Here is a 26927-nt window from a genome sequence, read left to right as displayed (position 1 = left end):
GCTGCAGATTGGTGTGCGAATATTATCGCTATTATCCATTACACTGCCTAAATCAAAGCGAAGGCGATCGATCTTTCACGCATGATGAAAATCTATGGTTTAAAGGGCATCTATCTTCCCAAAAAATCCTAGCAGTAAATAACTAGCAGCAAACTTGTGTCACAAATCCTTCAATTTTAATATATTTTGCGAATATGCCGGATGGAACATGGACTAAAATCTCGAAATTTCTACTTCTTTCTGATATTTCTACCATATCCTCAAACTCTCGGCTTTTTCTTGTGATTTTATGTTAAAATTTCAACCTATTCATTGCATTTATTTTTCTGCAAAGTTCGAATTATTTTCTTATCAAACTTTGACTAATTACTCCAAATTATATTTTACCTTTACACGGTTTTTCCTTATAGAATGTCAAAATTTCGATGTTTATATCGAAAATCTGCTACTATTGATCTCAGAACTTCGATTTCCGACTTGAATCAAACTTTCGACTTCTTATTCCAAATGAAGACTCTTAAATCTAAAAATGTCAGCTTTTTATCGAGGTTGACATTTTGTCTCCCCTAATTTTTAACTATTTCTTTGTATTAGAACGTAACTTCGACTTTGTATTCCGCGATTTGGGGATGTTTCATATCGAAATTTCAAACGTGTACATTTACAAAGGACGGTCTTTTGGCGTCCCATAGTTTACAACCAACAATCGCGTTTCCGAAGCGTAGGCCTAGCCGTAAGTTAGGTATTATAATAACGTTAGCTAGGCTAGTATCACATTGAACTTTGTAACGAAACCTGACATTGTGTTCACGCTTTTCTATAATTCAAACTTCACCATGCCAGTTGAAAACAAGCGATCTATGGAATCAGGGGCACTCGTTCCATTGAAGAAGCCTAGACACGATTTGGTCGCTGTCGATAAAGGTTCTCAGGCACTTGCAAATTCGGTGAATACATTTCTCTCAACGTTGCCAATCGCACTACGCTTGTCTGCAGTACTGTAGTATAACTGTAAGACGTAGGCTAGACTAAGCAATACGCTTGGCCTATAGCCTAATGTTAGGACTATGCTTGGACTAGGAGTAGGATCCTAGCCTGATTTAGGCTTTGAGTTTGAACGGAAAAGCCGGGTTTCAGTAGTCTCAGTAATGTACTAGAGAAAAAAATTTGCATCCAAGGGATGCAAGCCCCCCAAGAAGTTTGCGTTCCATTAAAAAAAGGCCGTGGCTATTCTTACGACGAGTCGTAACAATTATTTATACAAAGTGGCTATTCTTACGACTGTTCGTAAGAATAATTTCCGACTACGCATGCGCAGTTACTATTTTTATGACAGGAGCACTATTTTTAACGACCAGGAGTAACAATAATTTCCGGTAAGGGTTAGTGTTAGGGTTAGGATTGGGGTTTAGGGTTAAAGTTAGGGTTAGGGTTACCCCTACTACATGCGCAGTTGCTTTATTTACTTTACTGCGCTTGAATTCGCCTTTGTCGTAAGAATAGTTTATAAATAATTGTTACGACTAGTCGTAAGAATAGCCACGGCCTTATTTATAAACTATTCTTACGACAAAGGCAAATTCAAGCGCAGTAAAGTAAATAAAGCAACTGCGCACGTAGTAGGGGTAACCCTAACCCTAAACATAACCCTAAACCTCAATCCTAACCCTTAACCTAACCCTAACCGGAAATTATTGTTTCTCCTCGTCGTAAAAATAGTACTCCTGGTAATGAAAATAGCAACTGCGCATGCGTAGTCGGGAATTATTCTTACGACTAGTCGTAACAATAGCCACTTTGTTAAAAAAAAGCTTGCGTCCCGATCGAACACCAATTGCGTTTAGGCCTATTGTATGATGAACTACTTTTTCAAGTGTAGTTGTAAAGATGTGAGCGTGTCACTGCCTGTACTTCGTGAATGGGCCAAAAACGTTAGCCGTAGCTAAAAGTTTATTTTTTTTTTACTGAGCGTCGCAAAGTAGCCGGGTCATGTACGTGCAGTAAGCGGGTCATTTGACCCGGGTCCCGGCTACTAACGAAAACCCTGCTAATGATACTTCATAGGCCTATGGCTATACTACCTTGCAGATGTGCTTCTACTAGTACTAATAGTAATAGTTCTCACTTGGCACAGACTAGCCATAGGACCTACAAACCTGCCAAAACAGACTCCTCAGACTGAGGTGCTCCCAACCTCTGTGGTAAAACTGAGAGTGGTACATTAAACTGTATGCTTGTTTATGTCTCATGTTAGATGACCTGTAAGTTTATCGTGAACTCCCATACTCCAGCTCTACAACATATGAAGTTTACATGTGGTTATGTTTATTTGCCCAGGGTCCACCAAGAACGTCTGGTCTACATTCACCCATAATTGTACTCAATGGACATGAAGGAGAAGTATTCTGTTGCAAATTTCATCCTGATGGACAACTCCTGGCTTCGGCTTCTTTTGATAGAACTATATGTAAGTTATACTGCAAAACATGTTACAATTGGTTGGTTGTACTATTGATTCTTCATCAAACTTTACAGTTTAAGAAAACAGTCAATGAGAGGGGCATGATTAAGCAGGAAACATGTTCATTCCAAAATGCATACAAATTAAAAGCAATTATGTTACAGTGAAATCATTTGCTTACAGTTTTGATTTAGAGTTAGGCTTTTGATCCAGAGAAATTACACAGGACATAAGTAGAGTACTTGTCAGATTTGGGCTGCAAAGAAAAAAACCTTTTGATATCAATAGATTGTGTAAAAGTAAGTTGGCCTGACGTTTCGATCCTAGCAGGATCTTCTTCAAAGGCTAAATGACAAGTAACAGCAACAGAAGGGACAAAAACATGCACAGAATACAGACATGTTAATGAGCATGGTGAACACAAAGAGATAGATGTAAGGGGATTAGTAGACAAGGGATGGAGAGAAGAGAGAAAGAAACCAACAGGGGAAGAGGAGAGGTAGGAGATAAACAGTGGAGGGACAAAGAGATAAATAGATTATGAAAGTTCATCATTTCCCATTTGGTTTAACTGCTGCATATTTACTAAATATTGTATATTTTCTTGTTATTGTTATAATTGTCTTTATTGAGGTTTTACCTCCTCTGCCAGTGATACTGGTCATTTCATATTTGTTGTCTTTGTTACTGTACCTCTAGTTTTGTGGAATGTTTATGGGGACTGTGAGAACTATGCAGTGCTTAGAGGACATAAAGGAGCCATCATGGAATTACAGTTTAACACAGATGGAAGGTAAGATAGCATGTATGAAGGAGAGGAATTCATCCAATCATGTAGTATGTTAAAGTCTAGAACAGATCTCCCCCATCTTGTACAGCTTCAGTTATGGCCTAGAGACTACTGTACCTATACAAGTGTGCAACAGATAATTTCATTTTGTTTAAAAATACCAGTATTGCATTATGTAATGTCACAAACATTGAGCAATAAACATTTGGATCTCAGCAGTCCCCCTTCTACATAACAGACCTGAAGTAAAAAATGAAGGAAAACATTGAATCTACTAATTATAGGACTTTTAATAGCTCTTATACTGTGAGGACAATATTCAAAATAATCTCCCTGAATCTTTATACATGGTTTATGTTACAAACATCTAACCATTATTTGCTAAGAAAAGCAATTAACTGCTTGATGTCTTTAATATACTCAATGTTAAACTGAGAAGCATCCTTAAACAGTTGTGTGACTATGTTCATTCAACTCAACGCTATCAATGAAAATATATAACAAGGATTAAAATAGTTTTATTCCAGAGCCTTTTTGTTTTCTTGATACTTACTGTATTCAGAAAACGAAAGATGGCTAATTTGCCATTTGATTTGACTTAACTTCTATCTGAATGGTCTGTGAGGTAAAGTTACTGTAGAAGCCCATACACTTAAATGGACGATAAACTGTCGTTTCTGGAAGTGTAACAGTGGTATAGAATAGTGTAGAAATGCAACATGTACTGATGTTAGCAACTTTGACGCTTTTAAGAAAACATTGAAACTAACTTTCTTCCTGCAGTTTCCCTTTGTCAGTTGATAGTTGCAATCAAAACGTTGATTATCCTTTGATACAGTTCAAATCCACCTATTTAATTTCCAGTAATTTATTGACTTCTGCCAAATATGTTTTACCTTTGGCAGCAACATTGTGACATGCGGTACAGATAAGCTGGTCTGTTTATGGGATTTGGAGTCAGGTAGCAGAATCAAACAGATGAAGGGTCATACCTCTTTTGTCAACTCTTGTAAGGCTGCAAGGAGAGGTCCTCCTCTGGTAGTCAGTGGAAGTGATGACAGTACTATTAAAGTAAGTTGGAAATATCCAAGAAAAGTCTGCAGGAAAGTCTTTGATTGTCCTCTCAGATTGTAAATCAGACATGTAAATTGACATCCTCGGTTTATTATATAGTGATACTGGTTACACAGTGCAGGTTGCATCCCATCAATGAGTTCATTTGGAAGAATGAAACATGTTCACAGTTTCCAGCTGCTTAAAGAGTTTGTCAAACAATTTGCACAATTTTTGGCCAAGTCTAGTCGGTATGACTGTACAAAGAAGGTTTGTTGGTGTTTGGACCCATGAATGTTGATGCTAATTTTGTTACCGACAATTAGTAGCTTAGAGTCTGTGATAAAGCTGATGGAAAGTATTTAGACCTCTAGAGATAAATACCTTAAGGGGTTTGCATATTAGTGTTCAATTGAACTACAACCAATTGGCAATCTTTGTTTTGGTATTGTTTATAATTAATTACTTATAAATAGACATTAGTCCATGGGTGTGAAAAGAAGTAGCTTGCACTATTTCAGTGATTAAAGTTATGCCCACATGATGTATTAAAATAGGTTGTCATGATATTGTCTTATAGAAATTAGAAATCCAAACATCATCTCCCTGTTTTTGGATTGTGATGAACAACTCCATTATGAAGTCTTGAAAGAAAACTTAAAACGTCTGTGTGCAAGTATGTGAGTTATCAAACTCAATGTATGTAATGTCATAGATGTATCCATGTATGAGATGTCATATAAGATGATTCTATGTATGTGATGTCATATTATAAGATAATTCCATGTATGTGATGTCATATATTTATAAGATAATTCCACGTATGTGATGTCATATGTGCAAGTATGTGAGTTATCATACTCAATGTATGTAATGTCATATATTAGATGCATCCATGTATGTGATGTCATATATAGGATAATTCCATCATTCCATGTATGTGATGTCACATAAGATATTTCCATGTATGTGATGTCATATAAGATGATTCTATGTATGTGATGTCATATATAAGACAATTCCATGTATGTGATGTCATATATTTATAAGATAATTCCATGTATGTGATGTCATATATAAGATAATTCCATGTTTGTGAGTCATAGATAAGATAATTCCATGTATGTAATGTTATTCTGTAATTTCACTTGTGTAATATACATGCTAATATTTCATGTATTTAACCTGCAGAGTACTTCAATGTGTAAATTCATGTATTGTTATTCCATACATGTATTGTCATACTGCAATTCCATGTAATGCTATTATTCCATCCATGTAATGCCATGCTGTAATATTATGTACGTAATGTGCAAGAAAAAGAAACTGTTAACCTATTATTCCCTCAAAAATGACTTCCTCATTCCAGGTCTGGGACAGTAGAAGAAAAGGAGACATCCAATCATTCCAGAATACCTACCAAGTTCTAGCTGTGTCATTTAATGATACCAGTGACCAAATTATATCAGGAGGCATTGATAACACCATTAAAGTGAGTGGCTATTTTATTCATATTTTGTCTCTGCCACGTTCGTTCATTTCTCATGACCAAAGGAATATAACCAGATTCCCCTTCTCAACAGAATAAATAACGACTCTAATAATATGGTCCATATTTGGACATAAACATAAAGTCTATGCTTGACAGGCAGGTAAGAGCTGCAGCTATCAGTCCAGATTAAATATATCAGCTGTAAACATAAAGTCTATGTTTGAGGCTGGTAAGAGCTGCAGCTATCAGTCCAAATTAAATATATCAGCTGTAAACATAAAGTCTATGTTTTGCAGGCTGTTAAGAGCTGCAGCTATCAGTCCAGATGGCTTTTCTGCACCATTTTCCTTTCTTTTTTTGTTGTTGATAATGACCCTGTGAACATTAGAGGTTCATAAATCAAGGTGCTTTTGATCACTCTCTCAGCTGTATAGTCTATGTGTGACAGGATATTAAGAGCTGCAGCTATCAGTCGAGGTGGCTTGTACCACTTTGCTTTTGAAAATAAGAGGGTCATGAATCAAGGTCTCATTGCTAATCAGGATGTTCACATTCTTAAATGAGATTTTTACAATGTATGAAAAGTTTGCCAAGGTGATATGATGTTGGATGTCATAGATTGGTATTCTAATATATTCATAAATATTTGCATATTGATTCAGTTAATAAAGTTTATGAAAGTTGGGAAGAATATTGGATAAATGTAAAAGAATGTAAATTGATATATTTTAGTGGGTTTTTAGCAAGTTTGAAAGTACCATTGTTTTCTTGTAGCATACCATCGCTGCATATAGGTCTATCATAATCGTTTTCATCTATCTGTCTGTCTGTTTATTTGTCTATGTAGATATGGGACATGAGAAAGAATGATGTTCTGTATAAGATGACAGGTCACATGGATTCCATAACAGGTCTCACTCTTAGTCCTGATGGCTCATACGTTATGTCAAATTCTATGGATAACACAGGTGAGATTCTATATGGAATTTGCTGTTTAGATTATAACCAGAAAGTAAGACCTAATTGTCCAGGGACAACCAGTTTGCCCAGTTGCATTAGACCTGATTGTCCAGGGACAACCAGTTTGCCCAGTTGCATTAGACCTGATTGTCCAGGGACAACCAGTTTGCCCAGTTGCATTAGACCTGATTGTCCAGGGACAACCAGTTTGCCCAGTTGCATTAGACCTGATTGTCCAGGGACAACCAGTTTGCCCAGTTGCATTAGACCTGATTGTCCAGGGACAACCAGTTTGCCCAGTTGCATTAGACCTGATTGTCCAGGGACAACCAGTTTGCTCAGTTGCATTAGACCTGATTGTCCAGGGACAACCAGTTTGCCCAGTTGCATTAGATCTGATTGTCCAGGGACAACCAGTTTGCCCAGTTGCATTAGACCTGATTGTCCAGGGACAACCAGTTTGCCCAGTTGCATTAGACCTGATTGTCCAGGGACAACCAGTTTGCCCAGTTCATATATTTATTTGCTGTTATCAGCCAGTGCTCGTTTAGGTGGTAGCTTGTTCTGGTTATGACGCCTTGAATCTTGTAGCTTGCAAATATTCTCTGACAACAGATAAAGAAATCTTGAAATTCATGGAGAGAAAACACATTCCTTCTCATTTTCTTTTCAGGCAAGCCTCTCATGCTCTTAGTAATCACTGTAATCACACGTAAATCCCATAATCTCTTTCATTCTTTCGTTGGAATTTCAGCAAAATTAACAAAATGTTTCCCATAAGTTTGTTCACTCTTTCATCAAAAGAAACATTTGTTCTTATACAGTGCGTATATGGGACATCAGACCATTTGCTCCGGCTGAGAGATGTGTAAAGTTGATTCAAGGTCATACACATAACTTTGAGAAGGTAAATATCCAGATCGCATAATAATATGATAAATACTGTACATTGTGTACAATCTTACCAAACTGCCTTATTTCTGTCAAACTGTCATTTCAAAGGAACAACAATAACTGTGTGTCCTTTTGGTGCCCCGTAGACTTAGTCCTTGTTTGATTATCCCCTCCCCTTAGACCCCTCCCCCATATCAAATGCAAAAAGTGCTCCCCCCTTTCAAATTCCTGGCTACGTCGCTGAGTATTATAGCAATGTTAGTCCTTGTTTCATTACAAGTATAATAGCAATGTTAGTCCTTGTTTGATTACAAGTATAATAGCAATGTTAGTCCTTGTTTGATTACAAGTATAATAGCAATGTTAGTCCTTGTTTGATTACAAGCATAATAGCAATGTTAGTCCTTGTTTGATTACAAGTATAATAGCAATGTTAGTCCTTGTTTGATTACAAGTATCATAGCAATGTTAGTCCTTGTTTGATTACAAGTATAATAGCAATGTTAGTCCTTGTTTGATTACAAGTATCATAGCAATGTTAGTCCTTGTTTGATTACAAGTATAATAGCAATGTTAGTCCTTGTTTGATTACAAGTATAATAGCAATGTTAGTCCTTGTTTGATTACAAGTATAATAGCAATGTTAGTCCTTGTTTGATTACAAGTATAATAGCAATGTTAGTCCTTGTTTGTTACAAGTGTAATAACAATGTTAGTCCTTGTTTGATTACAAGTATAATAACAATGTTAGTCCTTGTGTCATTACAAGTATAATAGCAATGTTAGTCCTTGTTTGATTACAAGTATAATAGCAATGTTAGTCCTTGTTTAATTACAAATATAATAGCAACGTTAGTCCTTGTTTCATAACAAGTATAATAGCAATGTTAGTCCTTGTTTCATTCCAAGTATAATAGCAATGTTAGTCCTTGTTTGATTACAAGTATAATAGCAATGTTAGTCCTTGTTTGATTACAAGTATTATAGCAATGTTAGTCCTTGTTTGATTACAAGTATAATAGCAATGTTAGTCCTTGTTTGATTACAAGTATAATAGCAATGTTAGTCCTTGTTTGATTACAAGTATAATAGCAATGTTAGTCCTTGTTTGATTACAAGTATAATAGCAATGTTAGTCCTTGTTTGATTACAAGTATTATAGCAATGTTAGTCCTTGTTTCATTCCAAGTATAATAGCAATGTTAGTCCTTGTTTGATTACAAGTATAATAGCAATGTTAGTCCTTGTTTGATTACAAGTATAATAGCAATGTTAGTCCTTGTTTGATTACAAGTATAATAGCAATGTTAGTCCTTGTTTGATTACAAGTATAATAGCAATGTTAGTCCTTGTTTGATTACAAGTATAATAGCAATGTTAGTCCTTGTTTGATTACAAGTATTATAGCAATGTTAGTCCTTGTTTCATTCCAAGTATAATAGCAATGTTAGTCCTTGTTTGATTACAAGTATAATAGCAATGTTAGTCCTTGTTTGATTACAAGTATAATAGCAATGTTAGTCCTTGTTTGATTACAAGTATAATAGCAATGTTAGTCCTTGTTTGATTACAAGTATAATAGCAATGTTAGTCCTTGTTTGATTACAAGTATAATAGCAATGTTAGTCCTTGTTTGATTACAAGTATAATAGCAATGTTAGTCCTTGTTTGATTACAAATATAATAGCAATGTTAGTCCTTGTTTGATTACAAGTACAATAGCAATGTTAGTCCTTGTTTGATTACAAGTATAATAGCAATGTTAGTGTATCTTGGACAGTTGCTGAAGGATTTTACCATTGGTCTTTCTGTGTCATTTGGTGTGTCACTCATTTAGTTTATGATTTATTAATTAAGTCATTTATTTATCTTTCAGAATTTATTAAGATGTGCCTGGTCTCCAGACGGCAGTAAAGTGTCTGCTGGATCCGCAGATAGGTTTGTGTATGTTTGGGATACCACTTCAAGAAGACTCTTGTACAAACTACCTGGCCACTCTGGGTCAGTCAATGACGTTGATTTCCACCCAACGGAACCCATAAGTAAGTACAGTCAAACCAAGATGCTCCCAACACAATAAATGTAACACAGTTTACACCCAACGGAACCCATTAGTAAATACAGTCAAATCAGGATGCTGCCAGTACAATAAATGTAACACAGTTTACACCCAACGGAACCCATTAAAAAATATAGTCAAACCAGGACTCTCCCAGTACAACAAATGTAACACAGTTTACACCCAACGGAACCCATTAGTAAGTACAGTCAAACCAGGACACTCCCAACACAATAAATGTAACACAGTTTACACCCAACGGAACCCATTAGTAAGTACAGTCCAACCAGGATGCTCCCAGTACAATAAATGTAACACAGTTTACACACAACGGAACCCATTAGTAAATACAGTCAAACCAGGACTCTCCCTGTACGATAAATGTAACACAGTTTACACCCAACGGAACCCATTAGTAAGTACAGTCCAACCAGGATGCTCCCAGTACAATAAATGTAACACAGTTTACACACAACGGAACCCATTAGTAAATACAGTCAAACCAGGACTCTCCCTGTACGATAAATGTAACACAGTTTACACCCAACGGAACCCATTAGTAAGTACAGTCCAACCAGGATGCTCCCAGTACAATAAATGTAACACAGTTTACACACAACGGAACCCATTAGTAAATACAGTCAAACCAGGACTCTCCCTGTACGATAAATGTAACACAGTTTACACCCAACGGAACCCATTAGTAAGTACAGTCAAACCAGGACTCTCCCAGTACAATAAATGTAACACAGTTTACACCCAACGGAACCCATTAGTAAGTACAGTCCAACCAGGACGCTCCCAGTACAATAATTGTAACACAGTTTACACCCAACGGAACCCATTAGTAAATACAGTCAAATCAGGATGCTGCCAGTACAATAAATGTAACACAGTTTACACCCAACGGAACCCATTAAAAAATATAGTCAAACCAGGACTCTCCCAGTACAACAAATGTAACACAGTTTACACCCAACGGAACCCATTAGTAAGTACAGTCAAACCAGGACGCTCCCAACACAATAAATGTAACACAGTTTACACCCAACGGAACCCATTTGTAAGTACAGTCAAACCAGGACTCTCCCAGTACAATAAATGTAACACAGTTTACACCCAACGGAACCCATTAGTAAGTACAGTCCAACCAGGACGCTCCAAGTACAATCATTTAACACAGTTTACACCCTACGGAACCCATTAGTAAGTACAGTCAAACCAGGACGCTCCCAGTACAATAAATGTAACACAGTTTACACCCAACGGAACCCATTAGTAAGTACAGTCCAACCAGGACGCTCCCAGTACAATAATGTAACACAGTTTACACCCAACGGAACCAATTAGTAAGTAGTCCAACCAGGACGCTCCCAGTACAATAAATGTTACACAGTTTACACCCAACGGAACCCATTAGTAAGTACAGTCAAACCAGGACGCTCCCAACACAATAAATGTAACACAGTTTACACCCAACGGAACCCATTAGTAAATATAGTCAAACCAGGACTCTCCCAGTACAATAAATGTAACACAGTTTACACCCAACGGAACCCATTTGTAAGTACAGTCAAACCAGGACTCTCCCAGTACAATAAATGAAACACAGTTTACACCCAACAGAACCCATTAGTAAGTACAGTCCAACCAGGACGCTCCCAGTACAATAAATGTAACACAGTATACACACAACGGAACCCATTAGTAAGTACAGTCAAACCAGGACGCTCCCAGTACAATAATTGTAACACAGTTTACACCCAACGGAATCCATTACTCCCATTAGTAAGTACAGTCAAACTATTTCTCTGTAAAGAAATGAATAACCAGCATGAAAATAATCACAAATATTTTTACATATTTAGTCTGTTTACAGTACTGAGCCGGAATTGTTTCTAAACATGTGTAAGAACAGTCCATGGATACTTTTCTTGTTCTTTTCGTTTCTTGAAGTACCTGTGATGTAATTAATTCTGTTCCATTGTTTCACCTGCAGTTGTATCAGGGTCCAGTGATAAGCAGATTTATCTCGGCGAGATCGCATAGAAAGAAGATATAGGTGAGATGCCATTGATTTCAGTAGCTACCTGTCAAGCATCAGTTCAGTAGCTACCTGTCAAGGGATTCAAGCATCTGTTCAGTAGCTACCTGTCAAGGGATTCAAGCATCAGTTCAATAGCTACCTGTCAAGCATCAGTTCAGTAGCTACCTGTCAAGGGATTCAAGCATCTGTTCAGTAGCTACCTGTCAAGGGATTCAAGCATCTGTTCAGTAGCTACCTGTCAAGGGATTCAAGCATCAGTTCAGTAGCTACCTGTCAAGGGATTCAAGCATCAGTTCAGTAGCTACCTGTCAAGGGCTGTCAAGCATCAGTTCAGTAGCTACCGGTCAATGGCTGTCAAGCATCAGTTCAGTAGCTACCTGTCAAGCATCAATGATTGTGCAAGCATTCTTTTGGTTGCTAAACCTCAATCGTGATAGAAATCCCATACTTGACTTTCAAGTTACAAACTGAGCCTGCTTTGGACTGCACCATCTAGGAAGGGCTGTAGCATTGGTCTCTGAGACATTGCTTTTAGTACACCCAATGTCCTGGGATGTTAAATGCTGTCCATTTGTGGCTATTGGGGCCTAATGCTGTGGCCTGGGATGTTAAGTGCTGTCCATTTGTGGCTATTGGGGCCCAATGCTGTGGCCTGGGATGTTAAATGCTGTCCATTTGTGGCTATGGGGGCAACATGACTTAAAGGTGGCAATATCTTGATCAGTTCTTGATCTTGATCAGTAGTCTTCAAGCACAGGCAAACTGTGGTACTTTCCTCCATGATTTTCCATGTACTGAAGGTGGAGTATGATGAGCAGTGCCAGGTCTCCTACTGTTGGCCTTGCGTGGACAGCTCAAGTGTCTCCTACTGCTGGCATTATGGTCAGCTGAAGCATCCCCTACTGTTGGCCTTGTGTGGTCAGCTCAAGTGTCTCCTACTGCTGGCCTTGTGTGGTCAGCTGAAGTTGAAGTGATGGCAAAAAACCAGCTGCTGTTATAGAGTGTGAAGGTACAATGGCGCCATCACATACAGCCATTTTGATAGTGATTACAGTGACGCTCATGACATGCATTAGTCACAAATCAATACCTGTGGCTAAAATACTATTTACCTGATTTTGGAAAGGGGTAAAGGAATTGAGGGAAGGAGATGGGGATTTTTGTTCACAAAGGGGAGGGAATGTGGTTTTTTTTATGAAAGAAGAGGGTAGGATTTTACCAAGGGGAGAGAAGTGGTGGTCATTGCCAAGTGATGGAGGGTTTTTACTTAGGATATTTTTCTAAGGGGGGGGGGAGTTGGGGGGGTCAAGGAAGAATAGGGAATGGACAAAGTTAAAGATATATACAGATAAGAAATGCTTTCCCTATAGGAGTAATAATCATCTTAAACTCATTAGGTGTCTCCATAGCAACCAATATTTACTGACATGATTGGGTATTATAAACTCCTTAAAAGTGTTTTGGGCTGATCAGTGATAGTGACTGGGTAAGCATTAGTTACATTCAGCAGGTAGTTCTATTTTGCAATTACTAATAATCATCTTTAACTCATTAGGTGTCTCCATAGCAACCAATGTTTACTGATATGATTCGGTATTATAAACTTCTGAAAAGTGGTTTGGGCTGAACACTGATAGGGACTGGGTAAGCATTAGTTACACTCAGCAACTAGTTCCATTTTGCAATTAGTTAAAGTAAAGATGTACAAAAATTGTGTAAATAAAACAAACAAGAAGTACAATTTATGTCACTTATGTTTAATCTTTCATTCTTTCTTTTCAAGCCTTAAAATGTACTAATCTTTTATTCTCTCATTTCAAGCCTTACAAAGTACTAAATTCTAATTTCAAATACAATTCAATCCAGTAATACTTACTTCATTTATATGGTCATCTATTTTAAGAGACCGAATACTTTTCCTAATATATCCTAAATGTCTCTTCTTTCTATGAACGAGCCTGGAAACAGTATCACAGGTAAAGTATTATTTGTAGAACAACGATATTATACTAAATTGTAGGCTAGTTTCAAACATTTAAAACTGTAAAAAGAAAAGAGATTTGGCATGAGAAATGATTTCCCTTTGTCAAGAAGATGGCACAACTAAGTCAATCCATCGAGTTTAAAGAGCCAATAAAACACAGTGCACTATATAACAGCACTGACACTTTATGAGGATATCGTTAAAACAAGCCACAAGCCATCGTTCCAGCTGGACATTTACAGAACAGATAACCCAAGATAACTTATACCCAATTGTGATTGAGACTGTTGAGTGAACATTCGGACATCATGTTCTGGTTAATTTGTTACACTATCACAAGTGATGTAATATGACATATTTAGTGCAAACAACAATAGTATTGGAATATACCATTTCAAATGCCTACAAATATTTTCTTGCTGAGTTTGTGTCCCTATTTACTACAATGACACCATAATGGTTTGTCAACAGAATAAAACTATGATATACATACTAATCTTATTTCATAATGAGGATAAAAGATTTTAGAACACAGTATGGTAATTTGTTATGTCCAACAACTTTGGGTAAACATAATAGTCCTAGGTTTGCCATAAGTTGTTCTTTCCACCACTTTGTGAAGTATTCATTAAGCTATTAATGACATGCAAATGACCTTTGACATTACAACATTTTAATTTTATTACCAGAATTTATGAATGGGGTTTACTACGTAATTTACAGATGCTGATCATGTAGTCGTCTGAAAGCTGGTTAGTAACCACTTAATTCCTAACATTTCAGAGGGGCATTGTCTGTGCCTTCTTCTTCAAGAGACAGGCCTGAGTACCTGTAACCAGAAAGGAACCAGCACTTGATTCATTTGATGCATGATGGGATACATAATCAATCCCCTTCTAAATACAGTGATGCATGATGGGATACATAATCAATCCCCTTCTAAATGTTCCCGCTCTGTTTGGTCTGCTGATTGCTTCTTTCTTGCAGACCTTTCGTTCACTTCTTGTTCTGCTCTTGTCTGTTCAAAGAAATAGTCAAAAGCAAAATTGTCTACATCCTTTCCTTGCTTCTCATCATCAGCAAACTTCTGAAGAGATTCGATCTGCGTGAAAAGAAAATGTGAGGTCATGAATGGTTCATGAGGTCATAAGGTCATGAATGGTTCATAAGGTCATGAATGGGTGGTTCAAGCACAATGCTTCGAAAAATTTAAATACCACATCCTCATAGCATTGTCCAAATATACGGTCGTGAATGGATGATTCGAGCAGAATGCTTAGAAAAATGCAAATACCTCACCTGATAGCATTGTCTATAACATAGAAATTAAGGTATGGAAACAATAGAAAAACTTCACACTTCAAAGAACAACAGTTTGATGATGAACTCTTTGTGGGGTCTCAGATTAATGAATGAGTGAAAATTTGCCAGACATTGGCAAATAAATTCAACAGTTTCTTTAAAGGGAAATAATCAAAGACGATGCTGACCTGTGCCAAAAATTCTTGGTGGTCTCCAGGTTTCAAATCCAATTTTGTTACTCTGTTGAATAATTCATGAGGCTTTAAAACTCCATGAACTCCAATGTTTGAGAAGAACTGCAAAAGGAAAGGAAAACGTGACAGAGTGGAAACATCATCAATGGAAAATCCAATCAAATTTTGTCAATTTATCAGAGTTTGCTGGGAAACTGATAATTCAATGTGATTTAATATAAAATAAATAATACAGCTAAAATAACAAAATGACAAGTATCAGGTTATTGAAAATCTCCGAAGCAGTTCCAACAAACCTCAAGATTTTACAGTTAGCAGCATAAACAGTTAATGTTGTATTAGCAAGTGCTTTAAATTGTTGACATTGTGACTAAGAGAGAAACAACTGCTAACAGACTGCTATAATCTACTGCAATAGCCTTTGTAGGTATATAAGTAAAGGTTGAGGGGGTCTGGAGTTGGGATCCTACCAGGATATTCTGCAAATGTTAACTAACATGAAAAGCAATTATATTTAAATATTGTACAAAATAATGCTTACAATTTGATTTCAAACTCAGCAAATGCAGAATCTTGTGTAAAATGGAAAGTGAAACTCAACAACATAACGACGGATGACACAATGCACATATCAGAAGCTGTCCGTTTACTGTTCAGCTTTCTTCAGCCAAATATATATGAATATGAATATATATATATAAAATTTTACTACAGACTCAAAGGTCCAAGGTTTGATTCATACTTTCCCCTGATCAATCCTAATACTACAAAACTGGTAGAGATGTGGAATTTTCTGGTGTGTTGATCTATAATATTTTATTATTCATTTGTCATAGAACATGCAACAAATATATATAGATAGATATATGGAAATTTGAGGGACACACAAAGTTACCATATGCTACCATACATATAGTTGCCATCTTGCAGTTTATTGGCCATATAATCTTTGTATCACTATACTTCGACTGACATAATAGATAGCTAATAGATTTACATTAGTTACACTCACAGTGCTGACATTGGTACAATCTCTCAACAGGAATTCCAGTCCATGTGGATGGTTTGGCTCCACTGATTGGCTGACGTCAATAAACCATACCTGACCCTGGTGCCAGAGCATATTGTACTCGCTCAGGTCAGCATGAACAAGGTTACAGACTTGATATAAACGTTCCATCATCTGTGGAAGGAGGTCATTAATATTCATCATTAATTCAACCCAATTGACAAGTTAGTTAAAGCTCAAAATGCCACATTAGTTTTGTGCCCTGGTGTCGGAACAAAAGCTTGATTCTCTGAAACATTCTCTTACAAAATGTTGGCTAATTGTCAACACCTTCAAAGCATATGTACAAGGGACAAGCCACCTTTGCATATAAGAAAAGGGGCTAAAGTTGTATGTATGTATTTTAGAACCTACTGCAAGCAGGAACTCCCGAAGAAGCCTCAGTGGCTTATCAAACCGCAAGCTGACCGAAGTCAGTCTCTTAGATTCATATTTAACGTCCATGATTATGAATTGTCAACAACCCTGTAACTGGACAACATACATTAATCTTGGAGTGACTCGAACTGGGACCTTATGATTGGAAGCCACCGGCGTTAACCACTGAGCTAACACTCCACACCACAGTTGTCACCAAGGGATTAAGGCTAAGTACCAGCCATTTGCTGCATAACTTTATGAGAGAATAAATACTTGTACCAAACAGCACAATAGTTTCGTGAGTGAAAAGCAAAGTGAATCTATAGATGTTATGTAATTTTTATCTAATTTCACATACAAATAATACCTTCTCTTTATTTTTCTTAAACTCAAAAAAAAAAAAAAAACTTGGTGAAAAGCATTTCTCCATAATTACCTCCAGACATTGCTCATAAGCAATTTGTTTGTCAGCAGTGGACAATGGTACATCCTTCAACTTAGGTGCAGCCTTTTGGTTTTCACCGATGAAAGTCATCACCAGAATGTGTTTCTTCAGAAGAATTACATCTGGTGTGCGAATACCAGCTTCCCTCATTCTGAAAGATTAATTCAATTCTCATTGTGAGGTCAATTTTAATACACATTTCATTCTCAGCCCTTAATCTGACAATTCTCTTTCAACTTTGCAAGGAAAAGCAGAGTTTCATAAACATTTGATGAAGAAAACATTTGAAGGAGGAGTGAAACAGTCACAACAATTCAAATCACTTTGAGTAAAATCTTCTGAAGTTTAACCAAACTCACTCCAAGAAACCTTTCTATGAACATTTACCTTGGCTAACCTTTTCATATTGACCATGTGTTTTTCTTAGAAGAAATGGTCCTAAAATATGCTTTATTTTACGAATTCCTGTCATGGAGGAACATGAGGGTTTTCTTAGTTTCATCAAACTGGATCATGTACTTAATAATTAGTGTCAACAGTTACACAATACTAACCATATTACTGATAGATTGTGAGACCGTTGGGATAAATCGGGCGAAAGAAAGTTTTGGTGAAAGATTAATAACAACATTTTCAGGTAGACAGTAATGGGAATGAAACAATTACCTAATAGCACAATAAAATACATTTCATTCTTAGTGTAACAGCACGTTAACCTTGCTTTTTTCCACTTCATACTACAGTATCATAGACTGTAGTAATAGTAACCATTATTACCAATAAGATGCAGGTTTCTCACCTGTTCAGATTATGCATATTTCCATTTCATACTATCATAGACTGTAGTCATAGTAATCATATTATCAATGAGATGCAGGTTTCTCACCTGTTCAAATTATGCATTTCCTTTTCAGCCCACATTCTGATTGTCCGTCTTGGGTTTTGCTTGGAGAACCTGTCCTTGAATCGGTAGTCATCCTTGATGTACTTCTGTCTGTTCTTGAATTCATTCAGGGTGGTCTTGAAGACCTTCAGGGCACACTCAACTGGCACAATTTGTTGATCTAGTCTGTGGTGCAATTAAGTAACATAATTCTCATTGACAGTTAACAGTTCATTGCTACAATAAACTGAAGATGTGTACACGTTAGGATTGTGTAAACCCCGAAAATCTGAACCGACCAAAGTAAGAAAGGGATGGGGGAGGGGAGATGGAGAAGGGGAGAAATAGGGAGAGAGAAGAAAAAGGGAGAATGTGGGGAAGGAGAAGAGATGTATCATTACTTTAAGACTAGAGCACCAATGGTGCAGAAGCTCATACCTTTTCGAGCTTAAATATGTAGGGCCCACAAAAATTTATAGCCCACCAAATTTCAGGCCATTTTTCAGATTCCACCAATTTTGGGCCCATGAGGGATAACCCCCCCCCCCCTCCCTCCGTTAGCAGAATCCTGGCCACACCACTGGCTATAATTCCTATTTTCCCCCTTTAATTCCTATTTTACCCACTCTCTCAAACAATACCACTGACCTCCCCTATTAAACTTTCTCCCCTCTACCTGAGCAGACCTGAAGCACTCCTTGCCAAAATTTTGGCTGGCTGCCTACATACCTCAGGCTCAAAGACTTCTAAGAATCGGCAAGTGCTGATTGGCTGTAAGGCTCTCACGCTTACAGTTCAACAGTTAATAACAACTCCCAGTCCTGCTTTAATTCCACTAACAGCCTCTGCAGAGCTTAACCACAAATGTAAACAAACACTGCAGAAACTGGGAGACAAATTAAAGGAGCTTTAGCAAAAGGTGAAGGCTCAGATTTTTATAAACAATGGGGATTAATTGTAATTAATTAACTTTTGACCAAAAATTATTAGGCATCACCTTATTCATACACAATCCAACAATCATCAGTTCAACTTTGAATATGATCCATCAAAATCTTGAGGAGATTGAGATATTTGAAAATATTAAAAGAATGATCCCCGATGACCCCCTAAATGACATTTGACCTCAATTTTCCGAACAACCCTCGTAACTCCTATCCCGAGGAACGTTGTGACCAAGTTTCATTATCACTGGCCATACACTGTACGAACAGGAGCAATTTGAAAATATTGGGCCCCGGCCCGGGCCACAAAAGACCCCTAGTTGATCTTTGATCTGAAATTCATGAACACCCTGAAGGTAAAACTTCCATAGAACTATCGTGACAAACCCTCAACATTGTACCATGGAATCTGTAGGAGAAGAAGCATTTTGCGTATTTCCACAAAATGGCCCATTACGGCCCACAGGTGACCTTTGACCCCATATTTCGGACCATCTCTGACCCAATGGTCCTTGTGTCCAAGTTTCATGAAATTCCATCAAACATTGTGCGAGTGGGAGCGGTTTTACCAATTGTTGACGGATAGAGTGATAGAGTGATAGAATGATAGAGTGATAGACACCGCACTGTAACAATAGCTCACACCAGCATGCTGGTATGAGCTAAAAAACCACAACTTGGGAAATCCTCCTGTACAAAGACAGGATATGGCTCAGGTCAATAATGTTGGAATGGAGATCTGGTACAACTGGTCAATCAGTTGATGTCCATGAATGTTATCATTTAATCAGTTACAGATATGAATAATAAAAATAATGAAAGGGACACAACAACAAAAAGTAACTATATAAAGATATACTGATTAATAACAAATTTCAGATCTTCAAGCATGAACGCATGTCGCAATGTTAGGAATGAATTCTTCAATTTTTTATTTCAACCACTGATATCTCTCAACATGAACGGATGTTGCAATGTAAGCATTTAATTTAAATTGATTTTATTTTTATTCAACTACTGACCTCCCTCCACTGGCATGTATGACAACAGCTTCTTTGCCTGTGCTGATGGTACCGTTTATTGATTCCAAGATACCACCATTGACCAGTTTGAAAAGAAGAATTCGAGTCCTGGGATCCACTGCCATTTCCTGTCCAAATTATAAAATGAGCAGGTTTACAATTAAAATGAAATTAAATGTTGAAAAAGTAAACTTAACAATTTTGCAATGTCCTAACTCCCACTGACTATGCCCACTTACCAAGTCCACTTGCCGTTCCCACCTACCATAACCGCTAACCACACCCATGATGTTCACTTGCCATACCCACCTACCATAACCGTTAACCACACCCACTATGTCCGCTTACCATACCCACCAACCATAACCGCTCATCACACCAACCATATCCACTTACCATGCCAACCTACCATAACTGCTTACCACACCCACTATGTCCGCTTACCATACCCACCTACCATAACCGCTCACCACACCTATGTCCACTTACCATGCCCACCTTCCATAACCGTTAACCACACCCACTATGTCCGCTTACCATACCCACCTACCATAACCGCTCACCACACCTATGTCCACTTACCATGCCCACCTACGATAACCGTTAACCACACCTATGTCCACTTACCATGCCCACCTACCATAACCGCTTACCACACCCACTATGGCCGCTTACCATGCCCACCTACCATAACCGCTCACCAGACCCACCATATCCAATTACCAGGCCCACCTACTATAACTGCTTACCACACCCACTTTGTCCGCTTACCATACCCACCTACCATAACCGTTAACCGCACCCACTATGGCCACTTACCATGCCCACCTACCATAACCGCTCACCACACATATGTAATAATAATAATAATAATAAATACTACTTATAAAGCGCCTCCCAAAAATCTTGAAGTGCTGTACAGTAAAAAGAAAGTCAAAAACAGAAAAACCAGGCTAAGAAAACAAAAGATGCAAACTCAATGTCCACTTACCATGCCCACCTATCATAACCCCTCACCACACCTATGTCCACTTACCACACCATCTTACCAGACTTGAAAGTGAGATGATACTTGTATTTGTATTCTGCCATAGTTACCTGTACTCATATTTGTATTCTGCCATAGTTACCTGTACTCATATTAGTATTCTACCATAGTTACCTGTACTCATATTAGTATTCTGCCATAGTTACCTGTACTCATATTAGTATTCTGCCATAGTTACCTGTATTCATATTAGTATTCTGCCATAGTTACCTGTACTTATATTAGTATTCTGCCATAGTTACCTGTACTCATATTAGTATTCTGCCATAGTTACCTGTACTCATATTAGTATTCTGCCATAGTTACCTGTACTCATATTAGTATTCTGCCATAGTTACCTGTACTCATATTAGTATTCTGCCATAGTTACCTGTACTCATATTAGTATTCTGCCATAATTACCTGTACTCATATTAGTATTCTGCCATAGTTACCTGTACTCATATTAGTATTCTGCCATAGTTACCTGTACTCATATTAGTATTCTGCCATAGTTACCTGTACTCATATTTGTATTCTGCCATAGTTACCTGTACTCATATTTGTATTCTGCCATAGTTACCTGTACTCTTATTAGTATTCTGCCATAATTACCCACTCACCACACCCCTTACCATGCCCACTTACAACACACCTTACCACGCCCACTTACAACACACCTTACCAGTTACCACGCCCACTAACCAAACCCCCCCCCCCCCCACCCCCCCCCCCCCAGCTAACCATACCTAGCCACATACCACAGTTGAATGTTCCTTCTTCTCATGAACACGATGTGATTTCTTCTCCTCTTCTAATGAATGCAGCTTCAAAGAGTTGTACACAGAGTTGGATAGCTTGATATCTTTATCCAGATCTTTCCCAGATGCAAATTCTGGTGGAAACTATCCAAAATAGAGAAAACAAATATTTTTGGCATAAAAAGCTGTTTCATTTGGTTTCCAAAACTTTTGACTAAAACTAGGATTGCAGTTGGTCAGAGGAACTCTTCTGAAGTTTTCTTGTAACCAAATGGTACTTGAGGGAGGAGAGAGGGGGAATGGGGTTTAGAGGGGGAGGGGCTTAGCAAGAGTCACAACCTAGAAATGGCAAAATGCACATATATGTGAGTTATTTATCACACATAATGGTATATGGAAATTAGCATATATATTACATATATATGCATACACTTAAGAAAATGCCATGTACATGCATTGACAGGTTTATACACTACCTCTTCCATCACGCGAGATGCATTTCTCTTGCCACAAACACCAGCATCATGTTTGGTGAGGATGGATTTGCTCTTGGAGGGAGACATTCCTTTCTTCATTGAAGAAGATGAATTCATGACTGGAAAATCTGCTGAACAATTAGTGGAAATCAGAATAACGATGATTGACAATGATAGGTGGTCACGAAAATCAACTTATAATGCTGAATTTCATGTTTTGTATCATTAATCAATCTTTCCTAATGATTCATTAAACCAACTAGAATAATGAATTAATCACATATTCATGAGACATTGAAATGCAACATGTGCACTTATATAGATCTCTCCAGTCGAGATCCTTTCAATACCCTCATCAGCATCCCCTACTTATCCTCTCTACCCTCCCAACCCATCTCCCCCCCCCCCACTCTACATACAGGGATGGAGAAATTACTGAAAAAATAAGAAGACTTTATAAACAAACAGAATGCAAATATGCATTGTGGTTTCGATGATGTAACATGAGCAATTTTCTTCATGAATCTGACGTAATGTATAGTGAGGGTGTACATGTTTACAAGGGTTTCATGATTTGACTTCTGATGACCCCAAATTACTTTTGACCTCCACCAAAAACAATAGACTTCTTTAACTCAATTTGGTACTTCTACATACTAAATTAAAGGTCACCCAAGCTTCCAGCATTGAGATATCCTGTTACAAGGTTTACACAATTTGACCACTGGTGACCCCAAATGACCTTTGACCTCCACCAAAAACAAAAGGCTTCTAGCACTCAATGTGGTACTTCAACACACTAATATGAGGTCCTCCCAAGCTTTCCTTCTTGAGATATCGTGTTTACAAGGTTTTCACAATTTCACCCGTGGTAACCCCAAATGACCTTTGACCTCCATTAAAAAATAGGCTTCTTGTACTCAATGTGGTTGTTCTACACACGAAGTATGAAGTTGGTCCGATCTTCCCTTCTTGAGATATCGTGTTTACAAGGTTTACACAATTTGACCCCTGGTAACCCCAAATGACCTTTGAACTCCACCGAAAACAATAGGCTTCTTGTACTCAATGTGGTACTTCGACACATCAAACATGAAATTGGTCTGACCTTCCCTTCTTGAGATATCGTGTTTACAAGCTGGGAATCACACACACACACCCACACATGTCATCATAAATGCATATGTTTCGATTATCATCCAAACCAAAAACCTACCATCATCCTCTGAGCTAACATCATCCTCTTCATAATCAGGGTCTTTAAGAGAAGATGAGGCTGTCTTGTACTTTGACCATGAGATTGAAACTGGGAGAAGAGATAGCAAACCATACCATGAAGGACACAAAGCACATGCTTGTGTTAAATATGGATCTCATGGAATATTCTCATTACTGGCCATTGGTTACTAGCTTATCCAAATTAAAGGATGACTGCACATAAGGACCTCAAGTAACTTGAATATGCAGCTGTAGATGGTTACATAACACTACATGGTATTAAACACTGTTATCAGTCCAGGTTGTATCCTAAGCCACTTTGTGAGAACAGTGACATAATGACCTTTCAAACATGCAAGGCTCATCGAGTGGCTGAGATACTTTAGTGTAAAGCACAAAATCATTAGGTCATTTCCTCAGACCAGCAACAGAAATATCAACACCAAACCAAGAGACTTTCTAGTTTTTAACCCAGGCTGCAAATGATATCTCTACTATACATTACAGCTTTGTCAAAGAAGAATGGCATTGAATGTCACCTAACAGTGCTTTGTTAGTTCAAAGGACCATGTCTTGTTTGAGTTATTAAAATGACTTAAACAGAGGATTAACAATTTAACATTTACACCTGTACTGAGGAGCTGACATCATCATTTATTTAGGAGCATTCTGGATATTTTAAAGGTGAATATATAGAAACCAGAATAGATATAGGATAAATCATACTGTACTCAGGCAAGCAATTTGTACATGTATCACCTCAGCTATTGCCAACCTGTCCTGTAACCAATACCACACCCTTCCCCTCCACCACCCTTATTACTCCTACCACAGATTGCTAGTCTAGAGCAAATTCACAGAGTGTCGTACCTTTGCTCTCTCCATTATATTTGGCTTCTTCCTTTGCTAGCATGTTGTCGTGCTCCCTGTCAAATTGTAGCTGTAACATCTGTGCTAGTAACATATCATTGGATGTATCTGTCTCTGTGCTACTGCCAAGCTCCAGTGCAGAAGAGTAATCTTCCTGATTGCTGCCATGGGATACAAGTGAATACAGGTGAGGATTTTCTATAACGCGATAGAAGTAGGGTAATACCTGTTACTACATTACTTGTCATTTAGCCTCTTAAGAAGATCCTGCTACTATCGAAACGTCAGGTCAACTTACTTTTACACACTTGTACTGCTTGTCAGTTTAGGTTTCTGGTAGAATATAAACAGTTTGATACTCAAACCAACTTCAATTCAGAGATTCAATATTTTATTTTCTGCATTTGGAAAACCCATCAGATGTTAATATTATGCTTGATCAAGATTTGATCAAGTGTCATATTTAGGCACGGCAGTGTGTGTGAGGAAACATTAAATCTATGGTATCTTCAAATGGAATAAGATTTTCCTTAGCTGTTTGGGAAGCTGTTAATGCTGGTTATCTCTATTACATACTGTAGACCAGTCATGTTGGTTGGGTTTAATCTCCTTCAACCTACCCAAACTGGTCCTTAAGTGCAGCCTCCTCTTCTATTTGAAGTGTTTTGGCAAATTCTTCATCCATTACAGCAGCTAAGGAGCATGGTTCTGGTGCCGTCACTGGGGTACCCCATGGGCTCCTCTGCCCAACTGGGTTGGGTGATGGGTGTGCTACTCTCACTTCTCCTTTAGCTTCCATATTTTGTAAATATTCTGTACAATCTGCAGAGAAGTGATGATTGCAATCATAATTAAAATCCTAGTAGTGTTAAGTACCTGAATGAAAACTAATAACATGCACTTTGGAATGTTGAAGAATTTAATTAACCTACAAATTATAACCTTCCTCTTTGTTTGAGGTAGGGAGGAGGCAGGGCTGGGGTGAGGGATGCAATAGATCATCACAGGTTGAAATTGAAGTACGGGGCGCCATTTCTTATATTGTATTTTGTAATTGACAACTTCCCGTCCTGGTTGGCCTCGTTGCATGTTATAGACACCGGAGTTAGGGTCAAATAAGGGCCCTCCCCGAGGTGTTGTACAAGCTAATCGGGGCGGGACCACATTGCACAGTATTTGTACAGTCTACCTTTGGCACCCCGTGTCGGGTATTTACGAGCCGTAGTTTATTTGTTATTTAGTTAACTTGAATCTCTGCTCGTAGATTGCTCTTATTTGTGTAAGGCAGAAAGACACTGCCTTATTCTGGTCAAGTGTTTTTTTAAGTTAATTAATTTAATTGGTGAATGAGATCTAGTTCTCTAGACTATATTCTTCTCTATTTTTGTGTATTGGTTCAAGCCCTGCTGGCATTAGTCTTCGCCTCCCCCTTTCCCCTCCCTGACATCCGGTGGCCTCCAGCTGTCTGATAACCCACGCTACCGCTCGGCCGGGATTAAAGGGTGTGAAGACTCGCGCAAAAAGAAACGTCTAATGCTGGTAATCTGACCTAGTTTCGAATGAGGTATAACAGAAGTATTAGACACCACTATCGATCCCAGAAAATACACACACACAGCTTGCTATCGTCGGTAATTAGACACTAGTGTACAGTCAGTACATACAGCTGCGGTCAATACCCACAGCACAGTTTACAAACGATACAGCGATAGACATCTCAGGTCCAGCTAAAGATAACAAGGTATTCATAACTGTCTGCGTTTTGGAGCTGGACATCGCAATGTAAACAACGAAGAGTCTGCTGTTCAAACTTATCTTGTGTTAAGACCACAAAACCACCTATCTACTACATATATGGCGGCTTAAGGAGTTTTTAAAACATCTTATTTATAAGAAATTTCCCCCGAAAATTAAGGAAGAATTTAATCTGTATACAAACGCGGTTTTTGTCGTGATTACTGTAGGTACTTTACGGAGCGTGGGTTATGTCGCAATCTGCATTTGCGAAGGTGACGTCACGTTCGTTACTGTTCAAATCATATTTGAATTTCCATCCTATAACGATTAACAAATCGTTTCTCTGTCAAACGCAACATTAGCGTTCTCATACTTTGACAACATGTTTGGAAAATTATTGATCGTTTTTTAAGGTAACTTCTTATGGCTACCAGACAATCCTTTTGAATAGTGATGTCGATATACGCTAGCCTACAGTAGGCGGTAGGCCTAAGTTAGGCCACTGCAGGTCTTGCCTAAAGTATATATTTTAGATCCTCCTGCAAGCAGGAACTCGCGAAGAAGCTATCATTGGCTTATCAAAGCCACAAGCTGACCGAAGTCAGTCTCCGTGATTTAAGTTCTAGTCTTATGAATCTTATTTTGCAGGTATATTAATTATGAACGCGTCTTTCCTACGTCGTTATGCCATTGTTCCGCATTAATCACAACTTAGTCTACTTACCGAGTAAGGTATTTCAGGTTTGAAAAGCAGGTGATGACAGCCGTGGCCGCGAGGATAATGCGGTAGTGTAACGAAGAAGCTACAGGTCTAACTAGGCCAATGCTATAAAATATTGTACACATAAACGTTTATACAATGTGTATGTACCATAGTAC

The 26927-nt window shown here is 38.0% G+C and overlaps 2 protein-coding genes across 4 annotated transcripts; one reads left to right on the top strand and one right to left on the bottom strand.

Annotated features, from left to right (window-relative positions):
- Nucleotides 1-732: 732 nt before the first annotated feature.
- On the top strand, nt 733-13497 carry LOC139984105 (U5 small nuclear ribonucleoprotein 40 kDa protein-like). Its single transcript, XM_071997814.1, has 9 exons — nt 733-947; nt 2338-2467; nt 3161-3254; nt 4157-4322; nt 5674-5796; nt 6644-6764; nt 7581-7663; nt 9527-9692; nt 11709-13497. Exons 1-9 carry the CDS (start codon nt 837-839, stop codon nt 11756-11758), a joined length of 1044 nt encoding a protein of 347 aa, XP_071853915.1. The 5' UTR covers nt 733-836; the 3' UTR covers nt 11759-13497.
- Nucleotides 13498-26927, bottom strand: LOC139984102 (serine/threonine-protein kinase RIO3-like). Of its 3 annotated transcripts, none has more exons than XM_071997809.1 (12): nt 26773-26927; nt 24932-25133; nt 24312-24472; nt 23440-23529; nt 22224-22354; nt 21748-21891; nt 19960-20087; nt 17997-18179; nt 17102-17261; nt 16249-16419; nt 15231-15338; nt 13498-14842 (listed from the first exon to the last, which is right to left on the bottom strand). In XM_071997809.1, exons 2-12 carry the CDS (start codon nt 25108-25110, stop codon nt 14669-14671), a joined length of 1629 nt encoding a protein of 542 aa, XP_071853910.1. In that variant the 5' UTR covers nt 25111-25133; nt 26773-26927; the 3' UTR covers nt 13498-14668. The 3 variants fall into 3 exon arrangements, with proteins under 3 accessions (XP_071853910.1, XP_071853911.1, XP_071853912.1); XM_071997810.1 differs by having other exon boundaries at nt 22224-22351; XM_071997811.1 differs by lacking the exon at nt 23440-23529 and having other exon boundaries at nt 22224-22351.

The sequence above is a fragment of the Apostichopus japonicus genome, chromosome 17 (genome assembly GCF_037975245.1).
Source record: "Apostichopus japonicus isolate 1M-3 chromosome 17, ASM3797524v1, whole genome shotgun sequence".
NCBI lineage: Eukaryota > Metazoa > Echinodermata > Holothuroidea > Aspidochirotida > Stichopodidae > Apostichopus > Apostichopus japonicus.
This window is presented reverse-complemented; position numbering and strand designations above follow the sequence as displayed.